The 15286-nt window shown below is 42.6% G+C and overlaps 1 protein-coding gene across 7 annotated transcripts in view; it reads right to left on the reverse strand.

Annotated features, from left to right (window-relative positions):
* Positions 1–15286, reverse strand: part of GALNT13 (polypeptide N-acetylgalactosaminyltransferase 13) — a 391518-nt gene that overhangs the window by 59040 nt on the left and 317192 nt on the right. For 6 of the 7 annotated variants that reach the window (XM_033945850.1, XM_033945855.1, XM_033945852.1 and 3 more), the window contains one exon: positions 7447–7581. In XM_033945850.1, coding sequence (XP_033801741.1) covers positions 7447–7581 — 135 coding nt within the window. Of the gene's footprint in view, positions 1–6317; positions 7263–7446; positions 7582–15286 lie in introns of those variants that run through there. The other variant, XM_033945853.1, reaches the window with a different exon arrangement.

Genomic DNA, 15286 nt, shown 5'->3' on the forward strand with positions numbered 1-15286 from the left:
AGTTTTTCAGTGACTTATCAATTATGTTAAACTTGGATTGAGAGCTCATTTTCAGATAGCTCAGACAGTCAGCTTAGCAAAGACTTGCTTTTTCTTCTTGAGGCGAAAATCCACATCGTTCATTCTTGGTAGGATAGATCATCTCAGATGACTCTTCCCTATGCTCTCATCATCTCATGCCTAGACTATTTGCAAATTTACTCAGATTTACCACAATCACTTCTCTGCCAACTCCAGCCTATTCTAAATACTATTATATTATTCTTTCAAACCAAAAAGTTTGATCATGTCATTCTTCTTCATTCAACGCTGCTGGTTAACTGTTTCTTCTTGTTTTCACTTTAAAACTCTTACCCTCACTCAACAGGTTCTGAGTTCTGGTATTCCATCCTATCTTTCTACATCTATCATTCTATATGCAATCCATAGGCTTTTGTGTTCCCTTAACAATTGCTAGCTGCAAATACCACCTGTATGATCAGCGAAATATGAATCTACTAGGCAAAGTGCATCCTATTTCACTGTGCTCTTTCTCTGGAATGCACTCCCAGTCATTATTCCCAGACCCAGATTCTGTAAATGGCACCTAAATCGACCTGCACTTACTAAAATGGTACAGGCCATGTATCAATCATGCTTAGGCACCATCAACAGAATCACAGCTACCGGAATCTAAGAAAATACTTAGGCACTGGTAATATAGGCCAAGGATTTAAAGGTCTACATTTCAGGCACCTATGTCTTACACAGAATTGCACATAGCAGCACTAAGGTCATTTCTGCCCCTAATCATACCTATTTTGACCTTAGGCACTGCTAGGCACCATGCTGTAGGAGCGATTCCAACATCTACTTTTTTTTGAGTTTTCAATTTGTTTTAAATGGCGTGATCAATTACCATGCTGATTAAAGCCAATTAAAGCAATTAAGTTAGGTGTCAGTAGGCACGATCTAGGTGACTACCTGCGCTTAACTTATTGAGCTGTTTTCAGAATTCATGCCTTAGTTGTCCTATCCAAAGTTCCATTCTGTCTTATACACCCAACTATTCTGAATGCGTTTGGGGATCAGTCCTTCAGTGGTGGTGAGAACACAAGAATCCTCTGAACCTGTTTCTGACCTCGTTCTGACCATGTCTTCATTTTATGTGTGAGTTGTTGGTCTGTTCTATTTTCTATTTTAAAGTGACGGGATTTAAAAAAGGTTTGGATAAATTCCTAAAAGGGAAGTCCGTAGGCCATTATTAAGATGGCTTGGAGAAATCCACTGCTTATTTTTAGGATAAGCAGCATAGAATCTGTTTTGCTACTTGGGATCTAGCTAGGTATTTGGGACCTGGGTTGGCCACTGTTGGAAACAGGATACTATGACTGATGGACCTTCAGTTTGGCCCAGTATTACAGTTCTTATGTTCTACTCTTTCCTTTTGCTTGTGAATGCATACCACCTAATTATAAAGATTCAAAATATCACTCCAAAACAAAAGCACCACACAAGCCGAGAAAGCTAGCTTTTTACTTAAGCGAAAGAAAAGCCTCAGACAAACGGAGAGGTGTATCCACATTCTTCCACCCAAGCATCATAGGCAAAAAACTTTACCACAAGTTTAAAGTTAGCAGATGGGAGCAAAAAATAGCAGAGAATGATTAATGGTAAAAACCACTGAACACAAACAGGCCAGGCCGACAGTCGTTTCGTGGCCGGTAACTACTGCTTCAGGGCCTTAGCGCCAAATCCAGGCTATCCTATAACACAAAACACAAACCCAAAAGGGAAATGAAATTGCTCACCTGCTGAAAGTTGAAAAAGAGCAAAAGCTCATTCAACTACTTACAGTACACAGATCCTAATTGCTGCTTTCAACCACAACTTTCAAATCACTGTTGTGGGGCTTATAACCATGTCCAGTCCTGTCAGGAGAAAGATCACATGACAGGTCAGCTGAACATGAACCAGCCAATTCGGGCAGACCATGTCAGCTCATTCACAAAACAGAATGATTGAAATCACATGAGCTAAAAACAGCTGATACACAAAAGAAGGCATACTAGAGAAATACTGCATACAAGATGACATGATTAACTATAGAAATGCTGATGGGATTCAGTAAGAATAGGCGATGCTTGTATTTAATCCATGGGGCTGCAAAGCCTGGAGCTGAAAAATCCAAAATTGCTCCCTGCGCTGGAGTTGAAGTCTTCTATTGCCGCCCCTAGGATGAATAGGAATCTGATCAAGTACCAAACAGCGTAGTTGAAAAAAATCATGCTTGTGAGTATCACAATGTTGAACCATCGGAGCTAGGTGGTATATTAAGATTACAAATGCACTCTTTCTCTATTATGTAAAAGAAGGAATTAAGGATCTAGTTTACCCCCTTTGCAGTTGTAGCTCAGGGCAAGTTATGAGGTACATTCAGGAACAGTAGATATTTTCCTGTCCTTAAAGGGCTTATAATCTGAGACATTGGAGGGTTAAGTGACTTGCCCAAGATCACAAACAACTGCACTGGTTTTCAAATCTTAGTTTATCTGGTTTGCCTGCTGCTCTAACCATTAGGCTACACTTCTTACTCGAGCATGTAAAATACTGCTCTAAAGGAACAAACCCTTATAAAATCACCCTCAAACTGTCCTACTGTAAATTGAGTACACTTCCCACTCCTCATTCGCGGTTTCAGTAATCACGATTTCACATATTCGTGATTTTTTGGGGAGGGGTAAAAAGAAAAAAAAAACCCATCGTTAAGTCTTCCCCCCGGCATCCCAGCCTTACCTGATGGTCTAGCGGGCTTTCGGGGCAGGAACAATCTTCCTGCGCTCCTGCCCCGTGCAGATCGCCATTAGGAAATAGCTGTAGGGAGTTCCCGTCGTAGCCTCGAGAGACTATGGGAACTCACAGCAGCCATTTCCTCATGGCGATCTGCACGGGGCAGGAGCATAGGAAGATCGCTCCTGCCCCGAAAGCCCGCTAGACCATCAGGTAAGGCTGGGAAGGCGGGAGAGAGGCGGGAGTGGATCAGAGCCGGATATTCGCGGTTTTTCGCCATTTGCGGTCCGGCTCTGCCCCTATCCCCCGTGAATCCGGAGGGAGAAGTGTACACAGAAAACCCAATATGCTTTATCCCCCAAATTCCATAAATAGTGCCTAAAATTATGTGCATAGCTGATGTAAGTGCACAACTTAATTGATTGGCCTAATCGGCACCAATTGGTAATTAACACCTCATTATTGACGCTAATTGCATGAATTAAAAATTATACGTACAACTTGGAAAGCATGATTAGTAAAAATTATGTGTCAGTTGCAGCATGCGAATTTCAAAAATTGGGTGTGGCCAGGGACGGATTGAAGGCATTCCTTAAAGTTGGGCACATTGTTATAGAATGTGACCAATGCATGCATAACATAGGCACAGGCATTTATTTAGCTCTGGTTTTACTTGGCCTACACGCGTGCGCCTAACTTATACATTGCTCAATGGCGCTAAATGCGATTCTATAAAAGGAACACGCACCTTGTAGAAGAAAGCCAAGCGCTAGTCTTTTTTTTTTAGTTAAATCTGTTTATTGGCAAAACAAAATGCAGCATACAACATGAACCACAGGAAAGAACAGAGTATATAATCATTTTCTTTGATGCTAAGTGCTATTCTAGTCGGCACCAACTTTTTAAGTTGCAATATATAGCAACTGGTCCTATGCCAATAAACAGTAAAGCTACAGATGGAATTCATGGACAAATGTTTGGGATATATTTTGATTTGTAATAAAAATAAGTTAAAAAAATTAGTTATACACAATGCGATAGGAGTGGAATGGAGAAGTAGTTGCATAAAGACCATGAAAAACATCTTGGTACATCAGATGATATTTATTAGGGAATGAATATATAAGTAGACACAGCTGCAATGAGAATCAGGCTCATGTTGGCTCAGATTTAACTGGTGGAAAGGGAGGGCTGAAACAAAGAACAAAGATGCCATCCATTCACTGTGTAAGACCTTTGTTAGGAGTAAGGAAACTAGGCATTGAGCATTTACAAGAATGTCTACATATTTAATATTGTACAGACAAGGCCACTAGGCTAAGTTGAAAGACTGTGCAAGCTGAGTTTTATGCAAAAAATGATTAGGAGTTTCAATTATGTTATACAAACCTATCATTGAACTGTACAAGGATTTTGCTGACAGCCGTTTTATACCAAGATTAACAAAAAAAACAAAGCTCTGATGTCAAAAAGAAAATATATTTTCACATTTTCAGATAAAATGATTCTTCACTGAAAGAATGGTGGAAATCTAGAACATTTTGTCCGTGGACACTGTTATGGTTACAAAAGTAAAACAGTTTAAATGAAAATCAACCACGCTTTATAGTATATGTCCCCAACTCATCCCACTTGGAAAAAGAATATGGGAAAAAATGACAATGGATTTAGGAGGGGGCTAAAATGATTTTTTTAAACTGTAACATTGCTGCTATTTTGTTCTATTGTATCTGCTTCCAAATATTAATTCCATCCCTTGCCCCAAAATTCGCATTGCATGGTTTGATGTAAGAGCTAAAGCAGTGTTTTTCAACTGCTGGACCGCAGAAATTTCCTGCTGGTCCACAGGGCCGGAACGTGCATCAGGCCCGAGACAGTGTTCTTCAGCCGCCGGTCTGCGGTGCAATTGATGCGGGCTCCCTCTTCCTCACTTCCGCAGTGCACAAAGCTGCATCACAACATCAGAGGGAGGCTTCCAGATGAGGTGTGGGATGAATGAGGAGCTGCTGCCCATGGCTTTGTGCACTGTCAGTGAGGAAGAGGGAGCCAGTCTGAAGATATCGCCGGGGGCGGCATAAAACAGCCAGGTGGGAGCATAACAGAAGGTAAGGCACAGCATGGAGGGAGACAACAAAGGTAGGGGGAATTATTTTAGTTTTAAATTTAGTGATTGAATTGTGTCAATTTTGAGAATTTACATCTGCTGTTTGTATTTTGCACTGTTCAGGAAGAAAGGCATTTGTTTCTTTTTCACTGGGGTTGTACTGCATGTAGAGTCTTGCATCTTAGGGTTTGTTTGTATATATTAGTACTTTTAGTTTTCGGTCCCGTATTTGCATGGAGTTATCTGTTTCCGGTAAGAATGAATGTTGAGAAGCATACAGTGTGCTTTGTGTAGTTTAATTTTGTTGTCAAACATTATGTGTTAAGATTATATTGTGTGAATACATGAAAAATGAATGGAAAAAATGGTGTTACAATTAGTACTATTATGGGGGCGGGGTCTGGGGTGGAGATTCGGCAGGGTCTGACCCACGACTTGGCCCAGTGTTCTTCAACCCCCGTTCCGCGGACCGGTGCTGGTCCACAAAACAATTCTTTTATTTCTGCCGGTCCATAGGTGTCAAAAGGTTGAAGAACACTGAGCTAAAGCACAGTGCAAGCACAAATCTCAAAGTCCTGGAGTTTAAGATCACTCCAGGACTGATGCAATGGAGGCATACCTAACAGAGAGCTGAAGAGATGGAAAGATAAAAGAGGAGAATCTGTGGAGCTGTAAAATTAGCAACAGATCTTTTTGTAAGGAAGGTAAACAAAGGCATGAGAAAACCCCCCAATATGGTTCTCAAAACAAGTGACTGACAATGGAATGGAATTTATAAATAGAATTTACTAAGAGTACATAACATAGTAACACAGTAGATGACAGCAGGGCCATCCAGTCTGCCCAACAAGATATATAGTATGATAAGATATTACATATGCATACTTGATCTTAATTTGTCTTTGCTATTTTTGAGGTACAGACTGTAGAGGTCTGCACAGCACTGACCTTATTCCCTAACTACTGGATTTGCCGTTGAAGCCTCATTCCAGCCGTGATCAGAATACAGATCATAGTAGTCTGCCCAGAACTGACTTTATTTCACAATTATTTTATTTATGTAAAAATTTGTACCACACATTAACCTAAGTGGTTCATTTAATACATACACAATTAAAATGACAATACAAAATAGACAGCATTCATCTAAAATTCTTTAAAACAAGCAGAATAAAATTTCATGAGAAGGCCTCTGTAAATAGAGTTGTTTTTAGCATGCTCTTAAATTTCTGAATATCAGAAAGCATTCTGTGTATACTCAAATATATACCAACCTGAATATAAACTGAGATAACCTTTCCCCCCCCAAAAAAAAGGAGGAATAAAGGTTGATGCGAATATAAACCGGGGGGGGGGGGGGGGGGCGGGGAGTTAATATTCAAGTGCAGTGCCATGACTTGCCCTGTCCTACAATCGGGACACCATTTATAGAATCCGGGCCTGAGGATTCAAATCTTCAACTTTGGTATATAACACTATGACTTCTTTATTTCCGTTGTTTAAATCTTCATTGTATTGGCTTGCACCATGGGGGTCACTCGAGCAAAGATTATAGAGAGCTTCCAAGGCAGTCCAAATACTTTGCATGTCTCACCAATAGGGGGATAATTGTACTATCTGATGTAGGGTCAGATTAAGCCATTGGCAAACTTTGCATGTACTTTGTGCCCACATATTTAGGGAGCCCTGTAAGATACACTTATGACTCAGGATGTTAGGACTGCCAATTGTTTGGCTTTTTACAGAAAGCAAACAAGAAACAGCAAAATGTGGGACATGAGCCTCAACAGGGTTACTGATTTGCATGACAGCAGTTTGAGACTCACGCTTTCTGATGCCTCTGTTGGTTACATGTTGGTGACTTTTGTGTTCAATTTATAGTCTTACATTGAAACAGAGGGTTGTTTCAACTCCTGACGAAGTTGGACCACCTGAAACATGGCCATGTTGAGGCAGTTGCAGGAAATATTTTTGAGTGTGGAGGCAGTATGTAGTGTGATGTGACAAATGCAGAGGGACAGTTTTTTGGAGATAGAGCAGTTTGTGGGGGAAGTTGTCAGGGGCAGTTTTGGAGAATGAGCCTAAACCACTATGAAATAATATATAACATTTTGAAGTGTTGTTGCATTATAGAATAAAAAAAATAATCAAAAGATTATAACATACATATTCATTATAGTACAAAAGATCATCATCCAAGTCAGATGTGTAAAACTCATCGCATTATCACAAGGAAGTCATCCTTTCCTTTTCTCACCCACCAGGTTAGCTGTAGAAACTCAGAGATAGCACTACACATTTGTACATGTGAGCCTTTCAATGCATCTGTTTATTAATGGAAAGGGAACCAAAGCAAGGCAGATTATGGACTTCATTGGCTTCCTGACTTCTACACAAAAGTGAAAAATAATTTAATCTGGCATTCAATATTCCACTGTGTTTACATTTCTAAATAAAAATTAGCAGTTGTAATGAACAGAAGGGCTCAAGGTCCCTTCCTTATTACAACTGCAGACTGAAATACAGATAGTAATGAAGGTTTTAACACAAGACATTTCCAGAATATTATGTACCTCAGAATCATACTCCCAGATCTGATTTCCCCTCAAATGATGGCATTTTAACATGATCACTGGGCCACTGAGCCTAGAAACATCCAAGCATAAATCATCTGTACGGATCTCCATGTCAGCAGTATAAGAAAATACCTGCAAGCACAAAGTAATTATAATTACTGCACATACTATTTTATTTGGAAATTAGGTTTGTCAAGAGGTCCAAGCTAATGTGGTCCCAATTTTATCTGGTAGGGTACATGAGTTTATGCTGTTGGGGAAATTAGAATTGAAACCCATGGAAGCAATGGGATAAAAGCTGGTTCAGGTGTGTGTGTGTGGGGGAGGGGGGCCTAAGGGATCTGACCAACCGGAATCTTAGACTACTCCCAGTGCATCCCAGAATACCCTGGGAGAGTTGCCTAAGATTCTGGTTGACCGAGGCACCTAAGGCCCCTCCTATGGGTGCCTAGACCAATCAGACCCTTAGGCCAATCCCCAGTGCATTGCCATTCTGTGGAGGCAGGTGGCTGGAGAGAATAACCATCTCTCCAGCCAGCCTATGAAAAATAGGTACTGGTGAGCTAGGGGGGCTTGGGGGGTAGGGGGAGCATGTCTTCAGGGGGGGGGAAGGTTGCTGTAGGAGAGACTAGGCATCCCTCCTGCTGGTGATCTTTGGGGGTTGGGTGGGTTTCTGGCAGGAGGGAGTGGGCATCCCTCCTGCCAGATGTCTTCACGGGGGGATAGGTTGCCTGCTGCAGCTGCTAAACTGATCGCGGCAGGGAGATTCCTTTGCCTCAATCAGCTCAGTAGCCGCGTCTACTTGAGATGTAGACCAGCATTTTGCTGGCCTATATTTCAGGTGCCTATCACGGCCCTAGCGAGATGCCTAGGGCCACCTAAGTTCGCCTAAGACCACTTCTAGGCAAAACCGTGCCCATGCCTAGTCTTGGGCGAGCTTAAGCAGCCCTACGTGCCTCCCTAGGCTCGCGAAAACACCTACAATGTAGGCTGTCTGCCTCAGGGTTTTTTTTTTTTTGTGCATCCCGATTGGCTAGTTAGACAGTGGTAAGACGTCTACTGCCGCCTACAATTGGGACGCCGTTTATAGAATTTGCGCCTTAGTGTCATGTGGGTCATATTCTACCTGGCCATTTAGCACATGCTATGTTTTAGTAAAAGGGCCCAAGGAAGGAGCATAAATCCTTTGAACATTGGGTCCAACATTAATTCTTATATGCAATATGGGAATCAATCCAACTTAAACCTGATAAACAGCTTGGCCTAAAATAGATCCATACCTTTAATTAACTGACAAAAACATAAGAAAATGACTGCATTTCTCTATTGGCAACCACTCAAGCTGAAATGGGTTATTATTATTTTTATTATTACTTTATATACTGCAATTCCAGCGGTCAAAGCTGTCTACAATCTAAAATAAATTAAAAGGAAAGGAACTCCATAATTAAAAAGATAGTGCATACACAACACTCATACTACAAAAGAATAAAATTTATACAGTTTTGCAAGATTATGGTCAGAAAACAGGGGCCTGCTAAGCCATCCCCAGGAGATCATCTGAAAATTTATTTATAATAATAATAAGTCTTCAAAGCTTTTTTTGTAAGCAGTTAGTGTAGGATGATTCCCAATAATTTGAGATAATGAATTCCAGAGTTCTGAGGCAATAAAGAAAAATACTGAATGTCTGGTGGCTTTGTAATACCATACCACGCAATTTCTTATATCCCGCAAGTTTCTTCTAGGATTCATTGTGATTTACAATAATAATTCCAAAGACAGTTAGTTGAAGTTACAATAAGATTACTTGGATCAAAAATGGGCATGCCACGAGTGGATTACAAGGGCAAGAGATATGTTTTTAATTGGGGGGGATTCGTTTACTAAGGCACGCTAACCGATTTAGCACGCGCTAAATGCTAAGGCGCTCATTATATTCCATGGGCACCTTAGCATTTAGTGTGCGCTAATCTTGAGCACACACTAAGGCCCTCTTTTACAAAGATGCGCTAAGCATTTTAGCACGCGTTTAGCGTGTGCTAAATTAATGCATGTGATAACCGCTAATGCATCCATAAGATAACATGCACGCGTTAGCATTTAGCGCGTGTTTAGCGTGCGCAAATATTTAGCACGTGTTAAAAAGCTTAGCGCATCTTTGTAAAAGAGGAGGTAAATCTATTAGCGCACGCTAACTCAGTTAGCGCACCTTAATAGAAGGATCTCTGAGTTTTAGCAGCTTTACACGTTTCAAGAATTCTTTTTATTAGCTCATATGGTATAATAATAAGTTTAAGATAGGCAACTTATCTTTTGGAAAGAATGGGTGGAGAGAGATCTATGGACATTAAGGGCTCCTTTTATAAAGCCACGGTAGCAATTCCCTCATGGCAATGCACCAAAGCACATAGGAAATGAATGGGCTTCAGTGCATTTGCCATGACAGAATCGCTACTGTGGCTTTGTAAAAGGGGCCCTTAAAGATTATCATTATTACATAAAAATTATGTTTGGAACTACAACAACAATTCTCACTCCCTGTTTCTAATAAATTTAAATGGTTGCAATTGACTCATTGTATAATTTATGCAAATGTTTTTTTTTTCCTTTGCACATAAAGAAATACCAACTGTATTTTCGAAAATTATTTCATTGTTTTCACTTGGCATACAGCATCAACAATATATAAATGGTATATTGGCTCACAACCCAAAGCAAATATTAGGACTGCAACAAACTTGGGAAAAAGATCTTAGGGGGGACTTCTCAATGGGTACTAAGTGATTTAGAATGCACTAAACGCTAAGATGCCCATTATATTTCTATGGGCATTTTAGGCCTAGATTCACTAAACCCCTCTTACTGTATCCAATCCAATCTGTGTCCGGGCACCTGATTTACAACGCGTCCTCATGCAAAATGATGCCGATTGGAGGCACGCCCCAAACCGACCACACGGATCGCTGAAGAGTGATCCCAACACATACGCAGACCATCTTCTTTGCCTGTAGATGGTCTGTGCATGCGATCTAGCCAGCAACAACCAGTACAATAGTGGAGCAACCCCAAGGATCATATCCACATCCCTACTGCAATCTTCATTTTCTTTTTGGAACCCCACAATCACACACTTCATGCATCCTTCTACAAGCACTGTAATGGCAATGCTCACCACTCATCTCAGAGCTGGAAACTTGTTTTACTTTTCATGAGCCCGTGATTTTAACCTGTGGGTTTAAAGTTGGGCTGCCCTGCGGCATGCTTGGAACAGAACACGATGTAGTGCAGCCTCACTTTAAACCCGCAGATTAAAACCACAGGCTCACACTGTAGGGAAGGGCGGCAGAGCAGGAGAGTCGGGGCAGCAAGTGCAGGACAGTCGCGGAGGCAAGAGCCTTACTACTGGCATCCGGAAGTTAACTTCTTTAAAAAGCCTGAATTCCTTGGATGAGAGCAAGGAGAAACTGCTTCTGAGGGGCAGGAGAGTCAGCAGAGACGTGAGCGACTGGTCCCCAGCAGTCGCTTCTTTTTTGATCGGCCAGCCCAGTCGGTGTTCTTGATTTTTTTAGTGAATCACTGCCTTCCTACATTTGCATGCCATTCCCCCTCATTTGCATGTGTGGATCAGATTGGGTGAGGATTGGATCGGGAGTAAGGTTAGTGAATTGGGTCGGAGTCACAAAGTGGTCGGGACACGAATGGTGTCCTTAGTGAATCTAGCCCTTAATGGTTAGCATGCACTAAATCACTTAGACCCGATTCACTAAAGTCAGCGATCATCTCTAAACCTGTTTTCTCAGGTTTAGCAACTATCACTGCTAACCGACCCAATTCACAAAACAGCCCACAGCGTGTTTTTCCCCTCGTTCACCCATTTTCTGATCCAGCCATACAAATTAGTAAAACCCAATGCAAAATAGCCAAGCGACTGATTCACGTACATTTGTTTGGCCTGAGCCAATCAGGGGCTTCCTTAGGGATGAGCCTCCCAAGGGAAAAGCCCAAGGCGCCGGAGCCAGACAGGGCTTTAGACCCCTCCCCGTGCATCACATTCACATGATACACCAGAGAGGGGCCTATGACTCGCATTGCACAGGAGCAGGCAGGAGGAGCAAGAGGGTCTGACTGGGCAACCCTCCTGCTCTCGACTTAAAGGTACGGGGGGGTGGGGGGGCCAACAGCAGGAGGGAGTGGGCACACCTCCTGCCATATCTAAGTTCGGCAGGGGGGGGGGCCATAGCAGGAGGGAATGGGTATCCCTTCTGCTATATTTAAGATCAGCAGTGGTGGTGGGGGGACGACTGGTGGCAGGAGGAAGTGGGTATCCCTCCTGCCATATCTAAGTTTGGGGGGGGGTTCATCGGGGTAGGGGACTGATGACAGGAGAGAGTGGGCATCCTTCCTGCCATATCTAAGTTCGGCGGGGGGGCAATGGCAGGAGGGAGTGGGTATCCCTTTTGCTATATTTAAGATCCATAGTGGCGGTGGGGGATGTCTGGTGGCAGGAGGGTACAGGCATCCCTCCTGCCATTTTGGGGGGTTTGGGGAGGGAAGGGGCGCTTTGTCAGGGGCGAGGGCGCTGTCAGGTTTTCATTTTTTTTAAAAATAGGGCAGATATTTTGCTTTTGTAATACATGCAAATTATCTGTGCCATTAAAAAAATAAAAGAACCCCCCCCCCCAAGACCGGGAGAAGCCCTGACAGCAGTAATAGGAGGCTGCTTCTCCAGTCACTACTGTCAGGGCTCTGCACATGTCTCAATTGCTCACTTGAACGATTGAGTCGGTGGGTTTGCATGCAAATGATTTGCACCTCCGTGCAAATCATTTGCATGCAAACTTGATAGTGAATCAATCGCTGTTTGAAAATCAGCCAGAGAATCGGCCAACAGCGATCGAGTCGCTGTCTTTAGTGAATCTGGACCTTAGTGCTCATTGATGAATTCCCCCTTCAATCTGCATTTTATAGAAGATCAATGGAACACCTTCTGAAGGCAAATAATGAAACCTTTATCCTCAGCCTCCTCAATTCAATCTATGTTTATGCTTTATCACCAAACTGTGGCCTCCACATAAACTATGGTTGGGTAACGAGGGCTATGAGATCCATTTGCATACAATGGAGGCAGTGCATGCAAATATATCTCATGCATATTCATTGGGGAAATCCTAGAAACCCGACTGGATTCCGGCACTTATTGCCCACCCAACATAGACTATCCCCTGCTGGTTTATCAAAGGGCAATATCTAAACAAGGCAGACAGGAGGTAACCTGCATGTTTTGCACAGAACAGGAGGTCAAACTCTAGCCACCTTGCTGGGCAGACTAAATGGACCACCTTGCTATTTATCTGCCATCTGTTACAATGTTACCATGAATTGAGAAGATCGGCACACCATGTTTACCTTGTTATATATGCTAGTTCTAGAATCTTAGTAACACTGCAAATTAAGCTAGATTTCATTAGAGAACACGAATATGAAAATGACAATTTAATGTTATTGCATTTTTGAATCATTATCAATCTATATTAAGCAAGTGAACAGACTCAGTTCTAAGTGGTTGCCATGGTAATGGATAAAAGCAGGCTTTTTTGAAAAGCAAACTGGTGACAGCATATATGCCTATTATTCTCCTAAACCACCCTTTGTTGAATAGAAATTTAAATTTATTATTGTATGCTGTGACCTGCTATTATTACATAATTGAAACATAGAAACATGATGGCAGATTGAGGTCAATGGTCAGTCTGTCCATCCACAGTAATCATTATCTCTTCTTCTCACTAAGAGATCACAGGTGCCTATACCACAGTCTCTGTCTCCACCACCTCTTCTAGGAGACTGTTCCATGCTTCTACCATCCTTTCTGTAAAAAAGTATGTCCTTAGATTACTCCAGAGCCTATCAACCTCCTAACTTCATCCTATGCCCTCTCATTCAAGAGCTCTCTTTCAAATGAAAGAGACTCGGCTCATGCGCATTTCTGCCACATAAGCATAAGCATAAGCAATGCCTCCACTGGGTCAGACCCGAGGTCCATCATGCCCAGCAGTCCGCTCACGCGGCGGCCCAACAGGTCCAGGACCTGCGCAGTAGCTCCCTATCTATACCCCTCTATCCCTTTTTCCAGCAGGAATTTGTCCAATCCTTTCTTGAATTCCAGTACCGTACTCTGTCCTATTACGTCCTCTGGAAGTGCATTCCAGGAGTCCACCACACGCTGGGTAAAGACCACACGCTGGGTAAAGAAAAATTTCTTAGCATTTGTTTTGAATCTGTCCCCTTCCAATTTTTCTGAATGCCCTCTTGTTCTTATATGTTTTGAAAGTTTGAAGAATCTGTCCCTCTCTATTTTCTCTATGCCCTTTATGATCTTGTAGGTCTCTATCATATCTCCTCTGAGTCTCCGCTTTTCCAGGATGAAGAGCCCCAGTCTCTCCAATCTTTCAGTGTATGAGAGGTTTTCCATGCCCTTAATCATTCGTGTCGCTCACCTCTGGACCCTCTCAAGTGTTGCCATATCCTTCTTAAGGTACGGTGACCAATACTGAACACAGTACTCCAGGTGCGGGCGCACCATCGCCCGATACAATGGCAGGATGACTTCTTTTGTTCTGGTCGTAATACCCTTCTTAATAATACCCAACATTCTGTTTGCCTTCTTCGCGGCTGCTGCACATTGTGCCATTGACTTCATTGTTGTATCCACCAGTACACCCAAATCTCTTTCAAGGTTACTTCCCTCTAATACTAATCCCCCCATTTGGTAGCTGAACATCGGGTTCTTTCTCCCTATATGCATGACCTTACATTTCCTTACATTGAAGTTCATCTGCCATTTATTCGCCCACTCCTCCATTTTGTTTAGGTCCCTTTGTAGGTCCTCGAACTCTTCCGTAGTTCTAACCCTTCTACAGAGTTTAGTGTTATCCGCAAATTTTATAACTTCACATTTCGTCCCCGTTTCCAGGTCATTAATAAATACATTAAACAGCAACGGTCCCAGTACAGACCCTTGTGGAACTCCGCTCATGACCTTCCTCCAGCCCGAGTAGTGACCCTTCACTCCAACCCTCTGTCTTCTGCCTGCCAACCAGTGTTTGACCCATCTGTGTACGTCCCCTTCCACCCCGTGGTTCCACAGCTTCCTAAGTAGCCGCTCATGGGGTACCTTGTCAAAGGCCTTTTGGAAGTCGAGGTAAAAGATGTCTATCGGTTCCCCTTTGTCTAACTGGCTGTTCACCCCCTCGAAGAAGTGCAGTAAATTTGTTTGGCACGATCTTCCTTTGCAGAAGCCATGTTGGCTCGCTTTCATCAGCCCATGTTTTTCGATGTGCTCACAGATGCTGTCCTTTTTCAGTGCTTCTACCATCTTGCCCGGAACCGATGCCAAACTTACCGGCCTGTAGTTTCCCGGGTCTCCTCTTGACCCCTTTTTGAAGATAGGTGTAACATTTGCTATCTTCCAGTCCTCCGGGATCTCCCCAGTTTTCAAGGATAGGTTGCAAACTCGTTGGAGTATTCCCGCTATCTCATTTCTTAATTCCTTTAGTACCCTAGGGTGGATTCCATCCGGGCCTGGTGATTTGTCGCTTTTCAATCTATCTATCTGTTGGAGGACATCCTCATGGCTCACCTCTATTGTTGACAGTTTTTCTTCTTGATCACCATGGAAGAACACGTCGGGTTCTGGTACAGTGGATGTGTCCTCGCTTGTGAAGACTGACGAGAAGAATTTGTTTAACCTGTCGGCTACCTTTTCTTGTTCCTTTATCACTCCCTTTTTGTCTCCATCATCCAACGGTCCTACTTCCTCCCTCGCCGGTTGCTT

Source organism: Geotrypetes seraphini, chromosome 5, assembly GCF_902459505.1.
Source record: "Geotrypetes seraphini chromosome 5, aGeoSer1.1, whole genome shotgun sequence".
NCBI classification, from domain to species: domain Eukaryota; kingdom Metazoa; phylum Chordata; class Amphibia; order Gymnophiona; family Dermophiidae; genus Geotrypetes; species Geotrypetes seraphini.